Below are 23,789 nucleotides of genomic sequence, written 5' to 3'. Positions count from 1 at the left end.
GGTTTGTTTGGTTGGGTGGGGGGGGGGGGGGGGGGGGGGGGGGGATCTGTGGATATTGTGCCTTCCAAGACGTTTCACGTTTTAGTACCTCAGACAGGCTTTTCAACAATATCTGTTACAAACGATTCTAAGCGTCTAAATAAATGCCATTCCTATCCAAAGGAGGCAGCATCACGCACTGCACCACGAACCCGGAAGCGGAAATAACATCTGCGTTTTGAAACAGTCGTGCATGTTTCAGGCGTATGGTGCAGTTTCGGAGATAAAGAAAAGAGTTAACTTTTCAAAGTGTGTTATTGTTGTGGTGTGCACACTACGCTAGTTTTTGTGTAACTAGGAACATACATGAGTGCTGTGTAGTTTATTTAGCCGTAACGTTATGTCTCTCCGCTAGCACCGGTTGATAAAGAATATTTTTATTTTAAGCGCATTTACAGTAACTTAATAAGTGATGGCGGATGTTACTGCACGTAGTTTGCAGTATGAATACAAAGCGGTAAGAGTCTTATAAGATTTGTTATATCCTTTATTGAACGAATTTGATATGTTATGAAGCTAAATCTTATTTAGGGCGCTGAAGCGGTGTGTTTTGGTGTGCGCGTGCTTATACACATTGTTTTAAAAACCTATTGAGCTGACTAACTAGATAGCATTTTTGGACAACAAATTTTTTGTAAATGCTTAATTTACTTTTGAATTAAGTAGTCTTTTAACAGAATGTCAGCGCTTAAAGCACGGCCTTGTGATGTTTACAAATGCCGTCTAGGTAGGCTGCTCGCTAGGATTTGAAACACAGCCGTTGAACCCATCGTAAGTTTTTGTGTTTTCTCCGCAGAACTCCAACTTGGTGTTGCAAGCGGACAGATCTCTGATCGACCGCACCCGCAGAGATGAGCCCACCGGAGAGGTGCTGTCTCTGGTCGGCAAACTGGAGGGAACTAAAATGGGAGACAGGAGTCAGAGAACCAAACCTCAGATGCTGGAAGAGAGGAGAGCAAAGTGAGTCTGATCAGAAACGCATATTGTTTACTTGGGTTCATTCATTGTGTCATAGTCTTTGAATCTTTTTTCATTGTATGATGCAGGAGAAAAAAGAGAGACGAAGACAGACACGACATAAACAAGATGAAGGGCTTCACACTGCTGTCTGAGGGGATTGATGAGATGGTGGGCATCGTATACAAGCCCAAGACCAAAGAGACAAGAGAAACATATGAAATTCTTCTCAGCTTCATTCAGGCAGCCCTTGGAGATCAGGTATGATCACTGCACCTGTTTACATGTGATATGTATATCATTTGTAACTTTAAATTTTATTGGGAGATTTACCGTTTTCATGTTAGGGATGATAACCAATAAAAATATTCTGCCAATATAAAAAGTCTACACTGTTTTGTCTTGAAATAAATTAAAATGATGCACCAAAAATTTAAATTTTCATTACAATAACTCATTATAATATACAATATGAAAAATGGATATTCTCTTAGAGATATTGAGTTATTTTGCTAGATTTTCTAAGATTATAGTGTTATTTAAATTGTTGTTCAAAAGTTTGGTATTGCTAAGTTTTCGTACTTTTATTTCATTAAGGACACATTAATAGGTTGTTTGCAATCACGTGATTCTGATGACGCGCGAAATGCAGCTGGAGGGCAGGAAGTGATTGTTCTCTATAGGAATCAGTAGCAGAAACTCACAATTCCTGTGTTTTGCTTTGTTTATGGATGCTCAAATCGGCCAAACCGAGAAACCACAAGGAGCTTTTATCGTGTAAGAAAATGTGTTGTTCATAAGGGGGGAAAAGTCAAGAAATTGACTGAAAAACGCAGGAAAAAGTGGCTTATAAACCTGCGTCTGCGGTCGGAAGGAGCGAGTCGGTTATATATGCAAATGGTTAATATAAGATATAATAATATATTAAGATATTAATAAAGAAATATATAAATATATAGAGGGTGACACAGTCGGAATTCACTCAATGCTAAACGCCACACACAGACACAATATAAATAAGATATTATTTGCAGTTCTGAGAGCTTCATATCATGGAACATCATGAGATTGCAATAAAATTGAAGTGAGTGACAGCTTTTTAGTGATTAACGTTATATGAAAGCGCTATTTGCTGGCTTTCTAGGCTATGATCGATTCAGAATTTAAATAAAAGTTGTTTTACGTGCTGCTAACAGGACCAACAGCCACATGCCCTGTACATGCAGCAAAGTTTCAGGAGTGACACATTCCACATCCCTCATATGAATACGGAATTCACTTTTGAAATAGCTTGTTTACAATCAGGGTTAGTTGCTTAGCCTATATCCACCGCCTCAATGGCAGGCAAGTATTTCAATTTAGTTTAAAAATTGCTCCTCTTCATAACATAATCACGTCCAACATATGTTGTGATTATATGTTTATACCTTTCTCTTGTAATAGCGTGGTGGTTGAAGAGAGATCCCCTCATATGATTGTAAAGCGCTTTGGGTGTACAGCAATACAATGAAAGTGCTATATAAAAAAATATGCCTCAAAAAATGCCTCATGCCTAAAACAGTACAGTACGGACTTTCCTCCATCTCATCTGTTCTGCTTTTTCAGTCACTCCTGAAACTTTGCTGCATGTACAGGGTATGTGGCTGTTGGTCCTGTTAGCAAAACTTTTATTCAAATTCTGAATTGATTATAGCCTAGAAAGCGAGCAAATAGCGCTTCCATATAATCACTAAAAAGCTGTCACTCACTTCAATTTATCGCAATCCCATGATGTTCTGTTATAATCAATGAAGCTCTCTGAAGTGCAAATGATTTCTTATTTACATCTTGTTTACGTGTGGCGTTTAGCACTGAGTGAATTCTGACTGTCTCACGCTGAATGCATGAGAGGTGGCAGCCCAATCTATTTATATCTTTATTATTATATTAATAAGACGCCGGTTTACAAGCCACTTTTTTTTCTTTCGTTTTTCAGTCAATTTCTTGACTTTTCCCCCCTTATGAAAAGCTCCTTGTGGTTTCTCGGTTTGGCCGATTTGAGCATCCATAAACAAAGCAAAACACAGGAGCTGTGAGTTTCTGCTACTGATTCCTATAGAGAACAATCACTTCCTGTCCTCCAGCTGCGTTTCGCGCGTCATGAGTTGACGTCATGTGCAAACAACCTATTGAAGTGACAGTTAAAATATTTAGAATGTTACAAAATAATTTTCAAATAAATACTGTTCTTTTGAACTTTCTGTTCATCAAATAACATTAAACTATCACTTTCCACAAAATGTTCATCAGCACAGCTGTTTTTGACATTGATAATAAGGAATGTTTTTTTTGAGTACCAAAGAAGCATATTAGAATGATTTCTGAAGGATTATATGACACTAAAGATTGGAGGAATGGCTGCTTAAAATGCAGCTTTAGCATCACAGGAATAAATTACTTTTTAAAATAGTTATTTTAAATTGTAATATTTTACAGTATTATAGATCAAATAAATGAGCATTGTTGAGCGTAAGAGTTATTTAAAAAAAAACATTAGAAAACCTTATCGACCCGAAACTTTTAAACTGTATGTTTTTTAACGATTTTATTTATACTGGGTGGGTGTAAACAGAACCATTGAGTGTAATATGTTGTCACTGGTTATCATTGTTTCAACATGTTATGGCATTGTGAATCCACAAAAACATTCTCTTTGATAGCTTGTTTACAATCAGGGTTAGTTGCTTAGCCTATATCCACCGCCTCAATGGCAGGCAAGTATTTCAATTTAGTTTAAAAATTGCTCCTCTTCATAACATAATCACGTCCAACATATGTTGTGATTATATGTTTATACCTTTCTCTTGTAATAGCGTGGTGGTTGAAGAGAGATCCCCTCATATGATTGTAAAGCGCTTTGGGTGTACAGCAATACAATGAAAGTGCTATATAAAAAAATATGCCTCAAAAAATGCCTCATGCCTAAAACAGTACAGTACGGACTTTCCTCCATCTCATCTGTTCTGCTTTTTCAGTCACTCCTGAAACTTTGCTGCATGTACAGGGTATGTGGCTGTTGGTCCTGTTAGCAAAACTTTTATTCAAATTCTGAATTGATTATAGCCTAGAAAGCGAGCAAATAGCGCTTCCATATAATCACTAAAAAGCTGTCACTCACTTCAATTTATCGCAATCCCATGATGTTCTGTTATAATCAATGAAGCTCTCTGAAGTGCAAATGATTTCTTATTTACATCTTGTTTACGTGTGGCGTTTAGCACTGAGTGAATTCTGACTGTCTCACGCTGAATGCATGAGAGGTGGCAGCCCAATCTATTTATATCTTTATTATTATATTAATAAGACGCCGGTTTACAAGCCACTTTTTTTTCTTTCGTTTTTCAGTCAATTTCTTGACTTTTCCCCCCTTATGAAAAGCTCCTTGTGGTTTCTCGGTTTGGCCGATTTGAGCATCCATAAACAAAGCAAAACACAGGAGCTGTGAGTTTCTGCTACTGATTCCTATAGAGAACAATCACTTCCTGTCCTCCAGCTGCGTTTCGCGCGTCATGAGTTGACGTCATGTGCAAACAACCTATTGAAGTGACAGTTAAAATATTTAGAATGTTACAAAATAATTTTCAAATAAATACTGTTCTTTTGAACTTTCTGTTCATCAAATAACATTAAACTATCACTTTCCACAAAATGTTCATCAGCACAGCTGTTTTTGACATTGATAATAAGGAATGTTTTTTTTGAGTACCAAAGAAGCATATTAGAATGATTTCTGAAGGATTATATGACACTAAAGATTGGAGGAATGGCTGCTTAAAATGCAGCTTTAGCATCACAGGAATAAATTACTTTTTAAAATAGTTATTTTAAATTGTAATATTTTACAGTATTATAGATCAAATAAATGAGCATTGTTGAGCGTAAGAGTTATTTAAAAAAAAACATTAGAAAACCTTATCGACCCGAAACTTTTAAACTGTATGTTTTTTAACGATTTTATTTATACTGGGTGGGTGTAAACAGAACCATTGAGTGTAATATGTTGTCACTGGTTATCATTGTTTCAACATGTTATGGCATTGTGAATCCACAAAAACATTCTCTTTGTCAGTTCGCTGTTAAAGAACAATTCATTGCCTGATAAATGTGGGATAATGTTTATAGGCATGTAAACAGTGGATTAAATTAGGTTAAAGGTGACACATCATGAAACTCTGACTTTTCCAGTTTTTAAGTGCTATAATCAGGTCCCCGGTGCATCTACCAACCAAGGAAACGTGAAAAAGATTAACCCAATCACTTTGTTTTGGGAAGCCTTTTTCTGCAAGCGTCTGAGAAAACAAGCGCGTCTGATTTCGCTCCCTTGGTGACGTGGCAAAGGGATCTCATTATAATATTACCGCCCCTTAATCTGTAAGTTTCCACCCACGGCGCCATCATTTGATTTCGCAAGCGACAATGGTGTACCAGCTCTAATGCCATGGCGAAAGTTTGAGCAAAACATGCTAATTGTTCTGCCTTTGGCTGCACAGACGAGCACAGAACACTATTTACAGTCCCAGCCTCAGAGGAGACAAGAGAGCAGTGGATTTATTGATTTATTTAGAGTACTGTATAATGCTGCTGCCACACAGATCTAAAATAAACAAGCGATTTATTTCCCAGCTGTTTACCTTCAGTCATAACCGTCTGTTTCTGTAACTCGTGTGTTTTTAATGTAAACTTGTGTGTGAATGAGAACTTAGTTTAGTACTCGCATGCTGTGACAGCAGCTTTTTGTCCGTGTGCTTCGGTTGTGTGCGCTCAGAAAACCTTATATCTGAAGTTTAAACTCATATGGTTTAAAACGCATGATTTCAGCACGATAAACATGATAATCAGAACCAAAACAGATGTTTTTAGCAGATACAAGCTGTAATGGTGCAGCTCTATTCTGGAAAAGGGGGCATTTAAAGACACAGGCCTGAAAAACAGCTTGTTTCTGCTTCCACTCAAAATAGGCATTTTCAAAATTATATAATACATGATCTGTGGAGTATTTTGAGCTGAAACTCCACAGACACATTCTGGGGACACTATTACATATTGTAAAAAGGGGCATAATATGTCACCTTTAAAGTGTCACATCATAAATTGCTGCTCTTTCTCTATTCTTTAAGCCAAGGGATATCCTTTGTGGAGCTGCAGACGAGGTGTTGGCTGTACTGAAGAATGACAAGATGAGAGACAAAGAGAGGAGGAGGGAGGTGGAGCAGTTGCTGGGGCCTGCGGACGACACGCGCTACCACGTCCTGGTCAACCTGGGCAAGAAGATCTCTGACTATGGTGGAGACAAAGAGCTTCAAAATATGGGTAAATAATTTTGGTCCAATCTGAGTCTTCTCATGATGTTCAGCTAGGTCACACCTCTCTTCTCTTTTGCAGATGATAACATTGATGAAACCTATGGAGTCAATGTTCAGTTTGAGTCTGATGAAGAGGTGAGCTTCTACATGCTGGTTGTTGGTGGTCTGATTGTTTTTTTAGTTCTTGAGTTGACACCAGCATGTTTTTGTTTATGTGTAGGAGGGTGACGAGGACCAGTACGGAGAGGTTCGGGATGAAGGCTCTGATGACAGCGAGGGAGAGGAGGCAGATGAAAGCAGCACCCTGACTGCTAATGTAAGTCACATGTCCCACGTGTTTCTGCACACCTGGTCATAGAACACTGGTTCTCAACCAGGAGTCTGGGACCTATTAGGGCCAAATTCCAGGGTAGTTTCAGTTATTTTTAAAATTATTTAAAGTTAACCTATTTTAATTTAGTATTTAGTTTAATTTATTTTTAATTAAAATGTACAACATGAATCTGATCTCATATTTTGAGTTTATTTTATTACAGCTGAAGTGCAATAGGGGCATATTAGCTTACATAAGAGGGTTTTAGAATATTGCTTCAACAAAAGGGGGATTTGGAGTTGAAAATGGTTGAGAACCACTGACGGAGTCAAAAATCCAGGCTAACATGTTCTTGTCTCTTTAGCTGGGAAACACAGGCGATGTAATGATGACCAAAAAGAAGGATCTTCACCCCCGAGACATTGATGCCTTCTGGCTTCAGCGACAGCTCAGCCGCTTCTACAATGATGCCATCGTGTCTCAGAAGAAAGCAGATGAGGTCTTGGAAATCCTTAAGGTAGGGATTTCTCAAATTCTTGGAGACTGAGAGATTTGTATGTGTATGTCTTCCTGTGTGGCTGATTCATTCCTGTCTTTGGTTAGACTGCCAGTGATGACAGAGAGTGTGAGAACCAGTTGGTGCTGCTTTTGGGCTTCAACACATTTGACTTCATTAAGGTCCTCCGCCAGCACAGGCGAATGAGTAAGTAGATCACAATAGTCAGGACTGTGATTTCTGAGATTATGTTTCCAATACTGGAAGTGTGAGCAGTTTACAAGATTTTAAAAAGCATTGTTCTTTTTTTCTTGTCATATCCAGTCCTGTACTGCACCATGTTGGCCAGTGCCCAAAGTGAGGCTGAGAAGGAGAAAATCATGAATAAAATGGAAGCTGATCAGGATCTTTCCAAAGTTCTTTACCAGCTACAGGAGACTGAGAAAGAGGACATCATCAGGGTCAGAACCTCCCCCTCCTTATTTAGTTGGTTTAGTTGAGAGAGTTTGAGATTTTACCTGTTTAAAGAAGGATAACCTTTTGTAAGCTTATGATCTTTTGTTTCTTTGCAGGAGGAGCGATCTCGCCGGGAGAGAGTAAGAAAATCTCGTGTGGATGATCTGGAGTCTATGGACATTGATCATGGAGAGGTAAATTAAATTTTTTAAAAAGCTACATCTACTACTTCAAGCACTTTTTAATTTGACCGCCCCAGTGTTCATGTGACTGGCTTATATTTTTGCTGTGTTCTTTGTCTCTAGGCTGTGACCTCGAGGCAGCTACTAGATCTGGAAGACCTGGCCTTCTCTCAGGGCAGTCACTTCATGGCCAACAAGCGTTGTCAGCTGCCTGACGGCTCCTTCCGCAAACAGAGGAAGGGTTACGAGGAGGTCCATGTACCCGGTCTCAAACCCAAAACCTTTGGTGATGATGAGGTATTTTCCTCTATTTTGTGATGCATTTTCTTAAATTATTATTATTGTTTCTGGTTGTTTGGTTATTACCTCAAATTACCACACAAGAATACACAGCTGTTCAAAAGTTTGAGGAGGGTAAGATTTTTAATGTTTTTGAGAAAAATCTCTTTTTCCTTCAGTTAAATGAATTTTCAACAGTCATTACTGCAGTCAGTAATGTCACATGATCCTTCAGAAATCATTCTAATATGCTGATTTGCTGCTCAAGAAACATTTCTTATCCATGTTAAAACAGTTGTACTGCTTAGTATTTTGTGGAAACTGTGATTCATTTTTCAGGATTCTTTGATGAATAGAAAGAACAGGATTTATTTGAATATTTTATAAATAATATAATGTAACTTTTGATCAATTTAATGCATATTTGCTGAATAAGTGTTAATTGAAAATATATTTTTTTCAGTGATCCCAAACATTTGAACACTAGTGCAAATAGCAATGTACTATGAATTACTGGTTTATTGCATCTATGTAATTTCACTAGTGTCTCACAAGGATTCTCTCGTTTTCTCTCTCAGACATTGGTGGCTATTGAGAAGCTGCCCAAATATGCCCAAGCTGGATTCGAAGGATTGAAAACCTTGAATCGCATACAGAGTAAACTCTTCAAAACCACATTGGAGACAGATGAAAACCTGCTGGTTTGCGCTCCAACGGTTAGTCTGCCGATAAAGGCGCAACTGTCTAGGCGCTGGCTAAAAATTAACATCTCCATTAAAATCACAATGTGCCAAATATGATGCACCATAGACCTTAACTTGAATTAGCTTTAAGATTTTTACCCTAAAGGAGACTCTGACTTTTTTTTCTGTCTTTTCCTTTGACCTGTAGGGTGCTGGCAAAACGAATGTTGCTCTCATGGCAATGCTCAGAGAGATCGGAAAGCATATCAACATGGATGGCACCATCAATGTTGATGATTTTAAAATCATCTACATCGCTCCCATGCGCTCACTAGTACAGGAGATGGTGGGCAGCTTTGGCAAGGTAAGACTGCATTATGCTTTTCCCCATCATTTCCTGTAATTTAGTATCCTTCAAATGAGTATCCTATAAATAGAATTACAATTAACATTTACATATAGGGTTGTGACGGTGAGGAAATTTTCCCACCGGTTAATCGACGTGTGACAACAACAATAATACCGGTATCACTGTGGGGGCAGGGGCGTTTCCTCTCTTTCCTTTGCTTTTAAATAGCTTAAAAGCACCATGCACATTTTACTTTCACTTTCGAATTAGCGGCAGTTCGGCTTCAATTGCTTGAATGCAACAACAAAATACAACGTCAAACTCACTTTAGCCTATATATAAAACATAGAACTTTTATTAACAAAACGAATAAAAATACACCATGTTATAGGGCAGGTTATGCCTAATATAAAATAACAAAACTTGCATAAAGTTTAAATAGGTAGCCTGACTACAAAACTGGAAATAAGTAAATGTACATAATATATAACCTAAGAAATGTAGAAAGTTTATTAGCAAAACGAATAAGAAAGCTTGGAGGCACGGCGTACACCTTGATGTCAAATAAAATAAATAAATTACACAAAGTTTAAATAAAGTAAAAATCAGCAAACACTGTGGAACCAATTAAATAAGAAACTAATGTTTAAAAAAAACTTCCAAAATCACCTTTTGCATTTCGTTTTGAAACTAAATCATCCGCCATCGTCTTGTCTGTCTCACCCCACTCCTCTTGTCAGTCAGCTCGACTCACTCTCCTCACTGGAGAAATTAAATCTGATCTGTGATGCGACTGTCGTTCGGCACACTGCATTGAGCAGCCGCGTTCAGTTTTGAATTGTAGTGTCTGTTCTTTTACTGAACTAAATTTTTCTTACTAAAAAAAAATCAAAACGACTGTGGGGGTCAGTGCCGCGGTGGGCAAGTGACGTAGCCGGTGTTGCGGCTTAACAACGGTATCACCGTCTAGCGCGGCAAGCCTAATTTATACTTGTTTAAAATTGTGAAATTATTATCTCTAAAACATTTGTTGCTCTGTCTGCAGCGCTTGGCTAGTTATGGCATCACTGTTTCTGAGCTGACCGGAGACCATCAGCTGTGTAAAGAGGAAATAAACGCCACCCAAATTATCGTGTGCACCCCAGAGAAATGGGACATCATTACCCGGAAAGGAGGAGAACGCACATATACGCAGCTTGTGCGCCTTATCATTATTGTAAGTAATCTAGAATACTCAGATTCCCTTTTTAAAAGTTTTTCTTTCATGTTTTTCCAATTTAACATGTTCTGTCATATAGGATGAGATCCACTTGCTGCATGATGACCGTGGCCCTGTTCTGGAGTCCTTGATTGCTCGAACCATCCGCAATGTGGAGCTGACACAGGAAGACGTGAGGCTCATCGGCCTCAGTGCCACACTGCCCAACTATGAGGATGTGGCAACCTGCCTTCGTGTGGATCCATCCAAGGGACTCTTCTATTTTGACAACAGGTGAGAAATGGACTGCTGTGGTGAAATAGTGTTCTGCAACAATATGTGGATAACATTAAATAAGTTTTTGGTAAAATAAAATATGTATGTTGGATGTTTTTCTTTTTTAGTTTCCGGCCCGTGCCTCTTGAGCAAACTTATGTAGGAATTACAGAGAAGAAGGCTATCAAGCGCTTCCAGATTATGAATGAGATTGTCTATGAGAAGATCATGGAACATGCTGGAAAGAATCAGGTGAAGCTGAACACAATAACTACAGTAGTCAGCATTTGAAGTGGATCAAAAAGGTTCATCAAAGTTGTCCTAAGACAAGAGTGCATTTTGGTTTTAGGACAACTTTGATGAAAGGTTTTGATCCACTTCAAATGTTGACTAGTGTAACTAACTAGTTCTTTATCAAATGTATCCTACCATTTTTTCAGTCACCCTTCTGTTTCCTGATCATTTATTTTCCTTTTTCCTAGGTGTTGGTGTTTGTGCACTCGAGAAAGGAGACCGGAAAGACAGGGCGTGCGATCAGGGACATGTGTTTGGAGAAGGACACACTGGGGTTGTTCCTGAGAGAGGGTTCGGCCTCCACTGAGGTCCTGAGGACTGAAGCCGAGCAGTGCAAGGTTAGCTCACAACTAACACAAAAGTGCTGCACATCAGATACAACCTCAAACTGATGTACACTTAAAACAAGACCTACATAGAATCTGAAAATTTCTTTCCACAAAGAAATATGCATACGTTTTTTAAACATTTTGGCTTATGTATCGTCTTACTAAACCGAATATGGCAATAAACTATTATAGTCTAAATTAATTATAATTGCATAAACTATAACTTGTAATATAAATGTATAAATTGTAGCGATTTTATGACAGCAAAAATAAATTATAATTAACTATAATTTAAATGATTCATAAATTATTTTATTATTAAATAATTAATAATAAATTAATTACAGTAATAATGGCAATAATTTCAAGCCAGTTTCAAAGATTTCCCTTGTCTGCTATTATTTAATAAACATTTAATCCCAACCCAAACTCACACCATTGTTCGAGCTGTGATTATGTCCAACATTTCACCAAATTTATTTTGTAGATTTTTTTTCTCTCTCTGAAATTAGTATTATTAAATGGCCCCAGCTTCATGGTCTGGACACACATTTATTGTATACTGATTTTGTTTACCATTTGTTTTCTTTGTTGAGAGAACCTGGAGCTGAAGGATCTATTGCCATATGGTTTTGCTATTCACCATGCTGGAATGACCAGAGTGGACAGAACGTTGGTAGAGGATCTGTTTGCTGACCGTCACATTCAGGTTAGTTTGTAACATTCAGCAATGTCAAGAACGTTTTTGATTATTTCTTGTTCTTAAACGGAGAGCATTGAACCGTGAATGTGTTTTTTGTAGGTATTGGTGTCTACAGCCACTCTGGCCTGGGGTGTGAACTTGCCAGCGCACACTGTCATCATCAAAGGCACACAGGTGTACAGTCCAGAGAAAGGCAGATGGACAGAGCTGGGAGCCTTGGATATCCTACAGGTCAGTAGTATTTCTACACATATTTTGTACTGTGAGTTAAATTGACCACAAGTAATGACTTGACTCTCACTCAACCTTTGTGATGCAGATGCTGGGTCGTGCTGGCAGGCCGCAGTATGACTCTAAGGGAGAGGGTATTCTGATCACTTCCCATGGAGAGCTGCAGTATTATCTGTCCCTGCTCAATCAGCAGCTGCCCATCGAGAGCCAGATGGTGGCCAAACTACCCGACATGCTCAATGCTGAGATAGTGTTGGGCAATGTGCAGAATGCCAAGGTGAAGTATAAATGTATAATTGCAAAAGTTCATTAGTCAGCTATTTTTTTGTTTCTTAGCTTTAATATTTTTATTGGTAAACCATTATGAACTTTTGCAAGTTTAGGTTAATTTAGGTTAAAAAGTGTAATTATGTAAGGGACATGTTTCTCAAATACAAAATATATGATATTGTGAAATGAATTTAAAAAGTAATAAAGACCATTTAATTTTTTCAAAATTACAAAGAACTTTTATATTATAATTGTATATATATTTATAGTATTGCACATGCCTATTATTAGTATTCCTCTGTAAGCATCTGTTGCTCTGTTTTGTTACCGTTTTCAGGATGCTGTAAATTGGCTGGGTTACACATACCTTTATGTTCGGTTGTTGCGGAACCCCACTCTATATGGCGTCTCCCATGACGACCGCAGCAGTGACCCCCTGCTAGAGCGACGAAGGATGGACCTAGTGCACACAGCAGCCACCGTCTTGGAGAAGAACAACTTGGTCAAATATGACAAGAGATCTGGCAGCTTTCAGGTACACACAGTTTGCCATATTAACCTACTTTTATAAGCAGCTGTGGGAATGGCTAGATTATTTTTATGCACAATCAATTCTGAGATTGTACCGGCTTGAAATAGCCAACCCTGCGTAATGGGATTTCAACATGGATGTCTGAACGCATTGATTAACTTTTAAATGACAGCAACAGATGTTGTTTAAATGATATTTAATTTGTTCTGTTGTAGGTGACAGACCTGGGCCGCATTGCCAGTCATTTCTACATCACCCACGAGTCCATAATGACTTACAACCAGCTGCTGAAGCCTACACTGAGTGAGATCGAGCTCTTCAGGGTGTTCTCGCTCTCCTCTGAGTTCAGAAACATCACCGTCAGAGAGGTATGTGCCTTATCTAATTAAACCAGCTGAAACATTGGAACAAATCTCTACCGTCAGGATCTAAGCTACATGGTTGTAATGTTCTGATTGACAGGAAGAAAAACTGGAGCTTCAGAAACTGCTTGAGAGAGTCCCTATTCCAGTGAAGGAAAGCATTGAAGAACCCAGTGCAAAGGTAAATGCATTTTATAATGTCAAATACAGATATGCAGTCTTATGATTGTCTCTCTTAAATTGAGTGTTATATCTGTTTCTCAGATTAATGTGCTGCTGCAGGCATATATCTCTCAGCTCAAACTGGAGGGCTTTGCTCTCATGGCTGACATGGTCTATGTGACGCAGGTCAGTGGCATCATCCTATCGTATGTAAAGCACTAATTGAGCAACCTTTAGTTGAATCTCTTCAAAATCAGAGAATATGCATACATTTTCTGTATTCATGTTCTGTTTGATTCTACAGAGTGCTGGCAGACTTATGAGGGCCATCTTTGAGATTGTCCTGAGCAGAGGCTGGGCCCAACTCACCGACAAGACTTTGAACCTTTGTAAAATGATCGACAAAAGGATGTAAGCTGTCATGATGCTGCTGGTTTTTGCCACTTGTACAATGTACTATTTATTATCCAATGTGATGTTCATGCTGTTAGTTTTTTTCCTTCAAGGTGGCAGTCGATGTCTCCCTTGCGTCAGTTCCGCAAGCTTCCAGAGGAGGTCATCAAAAAGATTGAGAAGAAGAACTTTCCCTTCGAGCGCCTCTATGATCTGAACCACAATGAAATTGGTGAATAGTGGTTATGAATACATTGTGCAAGTCAAGTATTGTCTTTATGTGCCAGTGTCTATAAAAGTGGCATTTTATGTAATTGTCTCATGATCACTCTTTCAGGTGAGTTGATCCGCATGCCAAAGATGGGAAAGACCATTCATAAGTATGTCCATCAGTTCCCAAAGCTAGACCTGGCAGTTCATCTGCAGCCCATCACACGCTCCACTCTGAAAGTGGAGCTCACCATCACTCCAGATTTCCAGTGGGATGACAAGGTCAGTCTTAAAAAAGATCAGTAAATGACTAATAATAATTAGTTTTATTATTACAAGAATAAATAATTACAAATAAATGAATATATTTAATTTTATACAACATTTTAATAAAAAAAAAATTTTGACATTGAGCTAGCAAATAAATGTCTGCTTCTTTCAGATACACTGCTCATCTGAGGCGTTCTGGATCTTAGTAGAGGATGTGGACAGTGAGGTTGTTCTTCATCATGAGTTCTTCCTCCTGAAGGCCAAGTACGCTCAGGATGAGCATCTTGTGACTTTCTTTGTGCCCGTGTTTGAGCCGCTGCCACCACAGTACTTCATTCGCATAGCTTCAGACCGTTGGCTGTGTAAGTTTGCAACTTAATACTGCAGGATGTATTACTAAACCGTATTGAATATTTAAAATACTAATTCAGTATGGCGTTGATGTAGTGACCAAAATCTCTAAGGATAATGAAGCATTAGAGGTATTGGAGAATTGGAGAGATTTTTTTCTCTCTCTTTTTCAAGCATGTGAGACGCAACTGCCTGTTTCATTCCGTCACCTGATCCTTCCTGAGAAATATCCTCCTCCAACTGAGCTGCTGGACCTGCAGCCATTGGCGTTGATGTAGTGACCAAAATCTCTAAGGATAATGAAGCATTAGAGGTATTGGAGAATTGGAGAGATTTTTTTTCTCTCTCTTTTTCAAGCATGTGAGACGCAACTGCCTGTTTCATTCCGTCACCTGATCCTTCCTGAGAAATATCCTCCTCCAACTGAGCTGCTGGACCTGCAGCCATTACCCGTGTCCGCTCTGAGAAACGCAGCCTTCGAGAACCTCTATCAAAACTTTCCCTTTTTCAACCCAATCCAGACCCAAGGTACCTGCCTTTATAGACCATCCATAACACACTATATATTGGACTGAGACTTGTAAATGTAAACTATTCTTGTTTTCCTCAGTGTTCAATGCAGTGTACAACAGCGATGATAATGTCTTTGTTGGCGCCCCCACCGGCAGTGGGAAGACCATATGTGCTGAGTTTGCCATTCTTAGGATGCTCCTACACAACTCAGAGGGCCGCTGTGTCTACATCACACCCATAGAGGCTCTGGCTGAACAGGTAAGTCCATAAATATATGCCTTTATGGAAAATGTCTTAATGTAAAAGTTTATGTAAACCTCAAGAAATTTAAAGTTAAATGTCATGATTGAGACATAATTTTTTTGTGCAGGTCTTTATTGACTGGCACCAGAAGTTCCAGGAGACTTTGAATAAGAAGGTTGTCCTGCTCACTGGTGAGACGAGCACTGACCTCAAGCTGTTGGGTAAAGGTGACATCATCGTCAGCACCCCAGACAAGTGGGACATCCTGTCCCGCCGCTGGAAACAGAGGAAGAACGTGCAGAACATTAGTCTCTTCATTGTAGACGAGATTCATCTCATTGGAGGTGACAATGGAGTAAGTGTTTGTTTATTCTGGTTTCTAAACAATTATTATTAGCTGTTAAATCACCAGAGATCATTTGTTTCGGTTTATTTCTAATTTTCTGTCTCTTGTAGCCTGTGTTGGAGGTGATTTGCTCCAGGATGAGGTACATCTCCTCTCAGATTGAGCGGCCCATCCGTATCGTGGCCCTCAGCTCCTCTCTGTCTAATGCTAAAGATGTGGCCCACTGGCTTGGCTGCAGCACTACAGCCACCTTCAACTTCCACCCCAATGTCAGGCCGGTTCCTCTTGAGCTTCACATTCAGGTTGGTCTGAAGCTCTTTGTAACTTAATTTCATGTTTAGGCACAATCCTGACTTGTTACATTTACAAGTTTCTTTTAATCCACTTTACTACTTTCCCCCCCTCCTCAGGGCTTCAACGTGAGTCACACACAGACTCGTCTGCTGTCCATGGCTAAACCAGTGTATCACACCATAATGAAACATTCCCCATCGAAGCCAGTGCTGGTTTTTGTGCCATCAAGACGTCAGACTCGTCTCACTGCTATTGATATCCTCACCTTCTGTGCTGCAGACGTGGTCCCACAAAGGTGCTTGGAGAAGATCTGTATCGCATATATTAGACACTAGCTTTTTATACTGAGTGACATTAGGCATCTGACCTCTATCCTTATTTTTATTCCTGCAGGTTCCTACACTCAACTGAGAAGGACCTGGCTCCATTCATGGAAAATCTCTCTGATGTTACACTGAAGGAGACCCTCTCTAATGGGGTGGGGTACCTTCACGAGGGCCTTTCACCTACAGAGCGCAGGATTGTGGAGCATCTCTTTACCTCTGGTAAGACGCATAAAACAATGTTTTGTAAAACAAGTATCATTTGTTTGAAAACCTTCCAGAGTAATACTGATGTTGTTTTGTTAGAAAATGAATATATAGGTTTCATAAATTTGGGCTGTTTTTGAGCAGCTTTGAGTTACAAGTTCAAAGGAATTTAAAACCGTGGAGTTAATAATGGTAATTCTCAGATTATTTGTTCATAATTTCATATAGTGATGAATTATATATTGAAAAAAATATATAATGAATATTGATCAAATATTTTCTTACATCACCCTGCTTTGCTGTAGTTCATGTATAATTTGAAATTTCAAAAAAATGTTAAAATGGGGTAGATGCAGTAATAACATGGTAATAACAAAACATTCAAAATTGAAAATGTTTGCTCGTTCACTCATTAATGAAGTTGTTAATCACATAAAGTATGGTTTTAGTTCAAAAATACATAAGTTATAACTGTTTCTAAGCTTACATTCCATCAGGTTCAAAGGGACCCAGGAATGCTAATATACAGTATGTACAGGGTGTCCGTGGGTCCTTAAAAAGTCTTAAAATGTCTTAAATTCGGATTCGATGGGTCTTAAATATTTTTGGTCACATTACCACTAAATCTTCAGTCTGACGGACCTAATGACTGTTTAAAATCATTGGACAGACCGAAGATTTTTTTCTTCCTTGCGGTAACGGTTACTGCGTCATCAGAGAGAATTGCAGTAGCAGAATACAGGTCGAGCTCATAGGCTGTATAGGCCGAACTACCTTCTTAATGTTCTCAATAATAATAATAATAATAATGTAGGTCGAGCTACAGCTGATCAGCCTTCTAGCTAGTTTAAATAGTTTTTTTTTTTACTTGCCTGACCAGACAAATAGCCTGATTAAAACGTGACAAAAAAATAACCAGCTAAGTATCAAAACGTGAGAATGATTCTTCTAATTTTATTAGCCTACATTCAATGTAAACGATTGATTATGGATGGTGTATTTCTGGTGTCAAGGTCGCGCTGTTGACGCTCACTCTGTCTCTTTGTGAGAGACTTCAGAACAAATGAGCGTGACCGCACACATAAACTCAGAAGAAACACACGGAGGTAAAAATTCTAAATGTTTAGTTTCTTCGTAACATGATATGACAAGTGAGCTATTTTGCTGAATATTCTCACGATGCAAAAAACCATTCAAAACACCTACAGAGTGCACTTATGCATTACGCATGAATCAACTGTTTAAATGATTCGGTTCAATCGCAATGACTCACTTATTAACAGTGACTTGCTGCCACCTACTGGCGGTTTTAATTTCACATTTAAAGTATCTTTTCATTTTTTTAAATCATTTCAAATATCAGTATTCAGCGTTTTGTTTAATATGTCAAAACATTATTTTTTGCATTTGTAACTGCAGGTTAAATGCATTCATGTCGGGTATTAAACAGTGTTGTAAATACATCTAAATGCCACTTCTAATGCAGCTTATGTCTGGATTGCATAGTTGGATTTTGTTGATACTGATTTCATTTGCTTGGTAACAGCCCAAATGTCTTATTCTAATTCACTGATTAAATGTAAGAATTTGACTCAAAAGATAATGCACACTTTTAGAAAAAAATGGCTTTATAAAGGTAAAAGTCTATTTAAACTTATTGGAAAAGATTAATTTCTATCTGACCACCACACAGAATATGAAGGATATGAAAAACTTTAGGAGTCAGCTGTCCACGAAAGTCCTTAAGATACCAGCATGATAACACACTCAATCAGTTGAATGAATGACTCAATGACTCACTCATTAAGTGACTTACCATCACTTACTGGTAGTTTAGTTGTGAAGTATGTTGAAAAGTATGCATTTTCCCCTCCAACATTTCTTATTTGTATATTCATAAATGCATTTAAATCATTAATCTCATAACATTATTTATTGCTGTTGTAATTATTGTTATTTGCAGTGTAAATTATTTAATCTGACTGGTAGCAGCCCTATAGTGTATATTGAATTTATTGATAAATTGTAATAAAAAGGTTAAAAATAGGCCTTTGTAAAGGTAAATATGCAGATTTAAGTATGTAAAAGCTGATAGAACACTGATGAAAATATTGCTTCAGAATAAATTGTTTGCAAAACCAAAAATCTCGGTGATGCGGTGCTTTTGTGGGGATATTTTGTATGGTATATTGTTTGCTGATATGAAAAGTTCACTGTATATTGTAATAAATATCATTTATTACAGCAATGATATTTTGTATTCTTTTTAATTTAGACACATTAAATATTACATATATGTATGTAATAAAATGTGTATTTCCATTACAGGTTTAGGTCTTAAATTTCATATAAGGTGGTATTAAAAAGGTCTTAAAAAGTCTTAAATATAACTTGTTCATGTTTGTAGAAACCCTGTATGTAATTTTTGAATGAATTATGAGGTTAATTGAACTTTTGATTAAGGTTTGTTTGAGCTAAAAAGTGTTGCCCCCTTCTGCTCTCTCATGCCAGGTGCCATTCAGGTGATGGTGGCATCTCGCTCTCTCTGCTGGGGTACCAATATTTCTGCCCACCTGGTGATTGTCATGGACACGCAGTACTACAATGGGAAAATCCATGCGTTAGTATTTTCTTATCCTTAGTGGGCTCAAATGATTAATGTCATCACCAGTATTTACTGTTTGCGTGTGTGTATTGCTCAATGTTAGATATGTGGACTACCCAATCTATGATGTGCTCCAGATGGTTGGAAAGGCTAACCGTCCTCTCCAGGATGACGAGGGTCGCTGTGTCATCATGTGTCAAGGGTCTAAAAAGGTCAAATTTACTCTAATCTACACATTTTCTTGACTTAATATCACAATTGTTGGTTCCCTCTTCATAACTTTGAACATCCTTGTTCTTTAGGACTTCTTTAAGAAGTTCCTCTACGAGCCTCTGCCTGTGGAGTCTCACCTGGACCACTGTCTTCACGACCATTTCAATGCTGAGATCGTCACCAAGACTGTGGAGAACAAGCAGGATGCTGTAGACTACATGACATGGACGTTCCTGTATCGCCGCATGACCCAAAACCCCAACTACTACAACCTGCAGGGTGAGGAACCACCATCCTTCAAATACCCACAATTTTCACTACAGCAGGACAAGTGGCTCGACATTCAAAATCTAGATTTTATGCTACAAAATGTACAATTTGTTGCAACAGGAATGCATGTGAAAATAGTCAAGCAACAGTGTAATTGTAGCATTTGTTTAATGCATCAGAGACTAAAATCTCTTCGTTTTGCAGGTATGTCTCATCGCCACCTGTCAGATCATCTGTCTGAGCTGGTGGAAAACACCTTGCAAGATCTGGAGCAGTCCAAGTGCATCAGCATCGAGGATGAAATGGATGTGGCACCTCTGAATCTGGGCATGATCGCAGCCTATTACTACATTAACTACACCACCATTGGTGAGGACTCTTTGTTTAACACACTTCATTGAAGTCAGGATGAAATAAGTAGTGACATATCTTTTCTCCTTTGTGACATGCATACGAGTGTAATGGATTATTGAAAAAGGATGTAAGGTGGACACTTAGTTCTATCCATCAGTAAATTTCCATTTCAAACTGACTTCAAACACAATCACTAAGCATCAACGTGCTTCTTGATTGTCCTGGCACATCTGTCTCATCTGATGCAACTGTTTTCTGTGCCCTCTCTCCAGAGCTGTTTAGTATGTCCCTGAATGCCAAGACGAAGGTCCGTGGCCTCATCGAAATCATCTCCAATGCTGCGGAGTATAAAAACATTCCCATCAGGCACCATGAAGACACCCTGCTGCGGCAGGTAAATCAAAACGCACTTTCCTTGTTTTGACTGAGTGTAATATGAACTCTTGAACAGACAGACTGCATCAGAGCTCTGTTTAACAACTCTGTCTTTTTCAGCTGGCTCAGAAAGTTCCTCACAAACTGAACAACCCCAAGTTCAACGACCCACATTTGAAGACCAACCTGCTGCTCCAGGCTCATCTGTCCCGCATGCAACTGAGCGCTGAGCTCCAGTCAGATACTGAGGAGATCCTCAGCAAGGTGAGGGGAAACACTTTAAGTACATAGTGAACCTCTTTTGCAGCTCAACAAAAAGAATTTGTGGCCCCAGTGCATACAAATTTTAATTCATAATTAAAGGCGTAATTTTTTTTGTATGTACAGTGGTGGCCAAAATTGTTAGAACACTGACAGATCTGAAGATATTGACACTTTTTGCCTTCAAAACATGATTTCATTTCATAATGTTCATGAAACATGCAGATGGTTGCTCTGAGCACAACAAATATCAGATTAAGTGGGTCGTACTGTTTTTATCCACTTTTAAAGGTGACATATTATGCCACTTTTTACAATATGTAATATAAGTCTCTGGTGTCCCCAGAATGTGTCTGTGAAGTTTCAGCTCAAAATACTCCACAGATCATTTATTATATAATTTTGAAAATGCCTATTTTGAGTGGAAGCAGAAACGAGCTGTTTTTCAGGCCTGTGCTCTAAATAGTGTTCTGTGCTCGTCTGTGCAGCCAAAGACAGAACAGTTAGCATGTTTTGCTCAAACTTTCGCCATGGCATTAGAACTGGTACACCATTGTCGTTTGCGAAAACACAATAACGGCACCGTGGGTGTAAACTTTTACAGATTAAGGGGCAGTAATATTATAATGAGATCCCTTTGCCACGTCACCAAGGGAGCAAAATCAGACGCGCTTGTTTTCTTTAGACGCTTGCAGAAAAAGGCTTCCCAAAACAAAGTTACTGGGTTAATCTTTTTCATGTTTGCTTGGTTGGTAGATGCACCAGGGACCTGATTATAGCACTTAAAACCTGGAAAAGTCAGATTTTCATGATATGTCACCTTTAACTTTAATATTTGGTATGTCCAGCTTTTGCAGCAATTACAGAAGCACATCTCTCTGGCATAGTGTCAATATATTTCCTGAGAACTTCAACACTAATGTTATCCCATGCCTTCTGCAACTCAAGCCTAAGGCTTTCCTATGAATGTACAATAGATCTGTCCAGTTTAATTTCCAACTTGCCTCAAATTTGCTCGATGGGGTTGAGCGCTTTATTTTGAGGGGGTCAGTCCATCATTTTTAATGTTCCAGCAGATTCCTTCCATCGCAGGTCGTTCCAGCAATAGTTCATTTTATGAGTATTGTAATGGCCAATTCAACAAAAACAACTGAAACCTCTTAAAGTGTTCTAACAATTTTGGCCACCACTGTATTTGTTTTTGAATGTATAGATTTTAGTTTTTAGTTAATATATTTACATTTATTTCATATACCACCTGTCAAATGTTAGTTTATATGTTATTGAAAGCATAACATATTGAGGTCAAGAGACTCTTTAAAAACAAAACATTTAAAAAAACTGCTTACACTTTTGACGTGTAAATGAAAAGGTTTCATCAAATGACTACATAACAGCTTTTGGCTTAATCTTTCTTTCATTTTCTTTAATTGGAGGATTAAATTAAATTTTCTTCTCTTCTTTTGCCCGTGTTTTCAGGCAGTGCGGCTGATCCAGGCGTGTGTAGATGTGCTCTCCAGTAACGGCTGGTTGAGTCCGGCGCTGGCTGCTATGGAGCTGGCTCAGATGGTCACACAAGCCATGTGGTCCAAAGACTCGTACCTCAAACAGCTACCCCACTTCACTTCTGAACACATCAAGCGCTGCACGGACAAGGTGAGCACTGGGTCTGAATGGGTTGAGGATCATCTAAACACTGTACATCATCTTTTGGCTGTCTGTCTTATCTCTGTTGTGTTGACGTGTATAGGGTGTGGAGAGCATCTTCGACATCATGGAGATGGAAGACGAGGACCGCACTGGTCTTCTGCAGCTTACAGATGTCCATATGGCAGATGTGGCACGATTCTGTAACCGCTATCCCAACATTGAGCTGTCGTATGAAGTGGCTGACAAAGACTGCATCAAAAGGTACGAACTGAACTCAGAATGCAGAAGGCTTCAGTTGAAAATGTGTAACCTTGTGGGGGTGCACAGTTATCATTTATGCCATTAATCACTTTGCTGAAGGTATTAATTGATCTTCTTGTGCTCACAGTGGAAATCCAGTGCTCATTCAAGTGCAGTTGGAGCGAGAAGAGGAAGTTACAGGTCCAGTCATTGCCCCTCTGTTCCCTCAGGTGAGTTTCTATTTCTATTTCTAACAACGTTAAAATGGTTTGGGTCAGTAAGATTTGCAAAAAAAAAATTTGTAAATAAATTTATTTGATCTAAAATACCGTAAAAAAAACTACTCCAACTTAAAATAAATATTTTCTGTTTAAATATATTTTAAAATGTTAATGAATTTTCAGCAGCTATTACTCCAGTTTTCAGTGTCACATGATCCTTCAGAAATCATTCCAATATGCTGATTTGCCGCTCAAGACACACTTATTAATGTACAACAGTTGTGCTGCTTAATATTGTTGTGGAAACTGTTTCATTTTTTTTCAGGATTCTTTGATGAACAGAGTTCAAAAGAACAGCATTTATTTAAAATAGAAGTATAAAAAAATTATCTAAGTCTTTATTATGACTCAATTTAATCAGTCTTTGCTAAATAAAAGTGAATTTCTTTAAAAAAAATAAAATAAAAAAAACTTGACCCCAATCTTACAATATCAACTGATGAGATGAGTTTATTTGATAGAAATGCAGCGTTACTTCATGACATTTTGTTTGTTTTGTGCAGAAACGTGAAGAAGGCTGGTGGGTTGTTATTGGAGACCCCAAATCGAACAGTCTCATCTCAATCAAGAGACTAACTCTTCAACAGAAGGCCAAGGTCAGTCCTGCTTTAATGCAGTATTCCTGTGTATTCTTGTGAGAACTGTTAATGACTTGGGCTGTTTTCATCCCTCAGGTGAAACTTGACTTTGTGGCACCTGTTGTTGGTGTGCACAACTACACACTGTACTTCATGAGCGATTCCTACATGGGCTGCGACCAGGAATACAAGTTCAGCATGGATGTTAAAGAAGCAGACAGTGAGGGAGAAAGTGACAGTGATTAATTCCAGATTAGTCATAAAGAACGGTTGTACTGTCATGTGAAAGCAGTTTTAAATGTTTTTATATATATTTTTGAGGAATATTGTGACTGTTTAATTCATTGTGATTTAAATAA

At 38.4% G+C, this 23,789-nt stretch overlaps 1 protein-coding gene across 1 annotated transcript; it reads left to right on the top strand.

Annotated features, from left to right (window-relative positions):
• Positions 1-203: 203 nt before the first annotated feature.
• Positions 204-23,780, top strand: LOC107602857 (U5 small nuclear ribonucleoprotein 200 kDa helicase). The gene is made up of 45 exons (XM_016295461.1): positions 204-496; positions 836-999; positions 1,086-1,257; positions 6,153-6,345; positions 6,418-6,473; positions 6,559-6,654; positions 7,016-7,168; positions 7,255-7,354; positions 7,472-7,608; positions 7,720-7,797; positions 7,909-8,082; positions 8,643-8,780; positions 8,956-9,111; positions 10,142-10,312; positions 10,395-10,588; positions 10,699-10,822; positions 11,053-11,202; positions 11,792-11,902; positions 11,996-12,127; positions 12,216-12,404; positions 12,735-12,932; positions 13,145-13,297; positions 13,392-13,472; positions 13,556-13,639; positions 13,758-13,864; positions 13,960-14,078; positions 14,184-14,338; positions 14,499-14,688; positions 15,035-15,205; positions 15,288-15,448; positions 15,561-15,788; positions 15,890-16,081; positions 16,190-16,368; positions 16,467-16,618; positions 19,115-19,223; positions 19,312-19,420; positions 19,511-19,700; positions 19,896-20,060; positions 20,318-20,439; positions 20,541-20,684; positions 22,161-22,337; positions 22,432-22,592; positions 22,720-22,801; positions 23,356-23,448; positions 23,527-23,780. The coding sequence occupies exons 1-45, from the start codon at positions 452-454 to the stop codon at positions 23,674-23,676; spliced, it is 6,405 nt and encodes a 2,134-aa protein (XP_016150947.1). The 5' UTR covers positions 204-451; the 3' UTR covers positions 23,677-23,780.
• Positions 23,781-23,789: the final 9 nt, after the last annotated feature.

The sequence above is a fragment of the Sinocyclocheilus grahami genome, unplaced genomic scaffold, assembly GCF_001515645.1.
Source record: "Sinocyclocheilus grahami isolate Dianchi unplaced genomic scaffold, SAMN03320097.WGS_v1.1 scaffold336.1, whole genome shotgun sequence".
NCBI classification, from domain to species: domain Eukaryota; kingdom Metazoa; phylum Chordata; class Actinopteri; order Cypriniformes; family Cyprinidae; genus Sinocyclocheilus; species Sinocyclocheilus grahami.
Note: the sequence above shows the minus strand (reverse complement) of the source record. Positions and strands in the feature narration are given on the sequence as shown.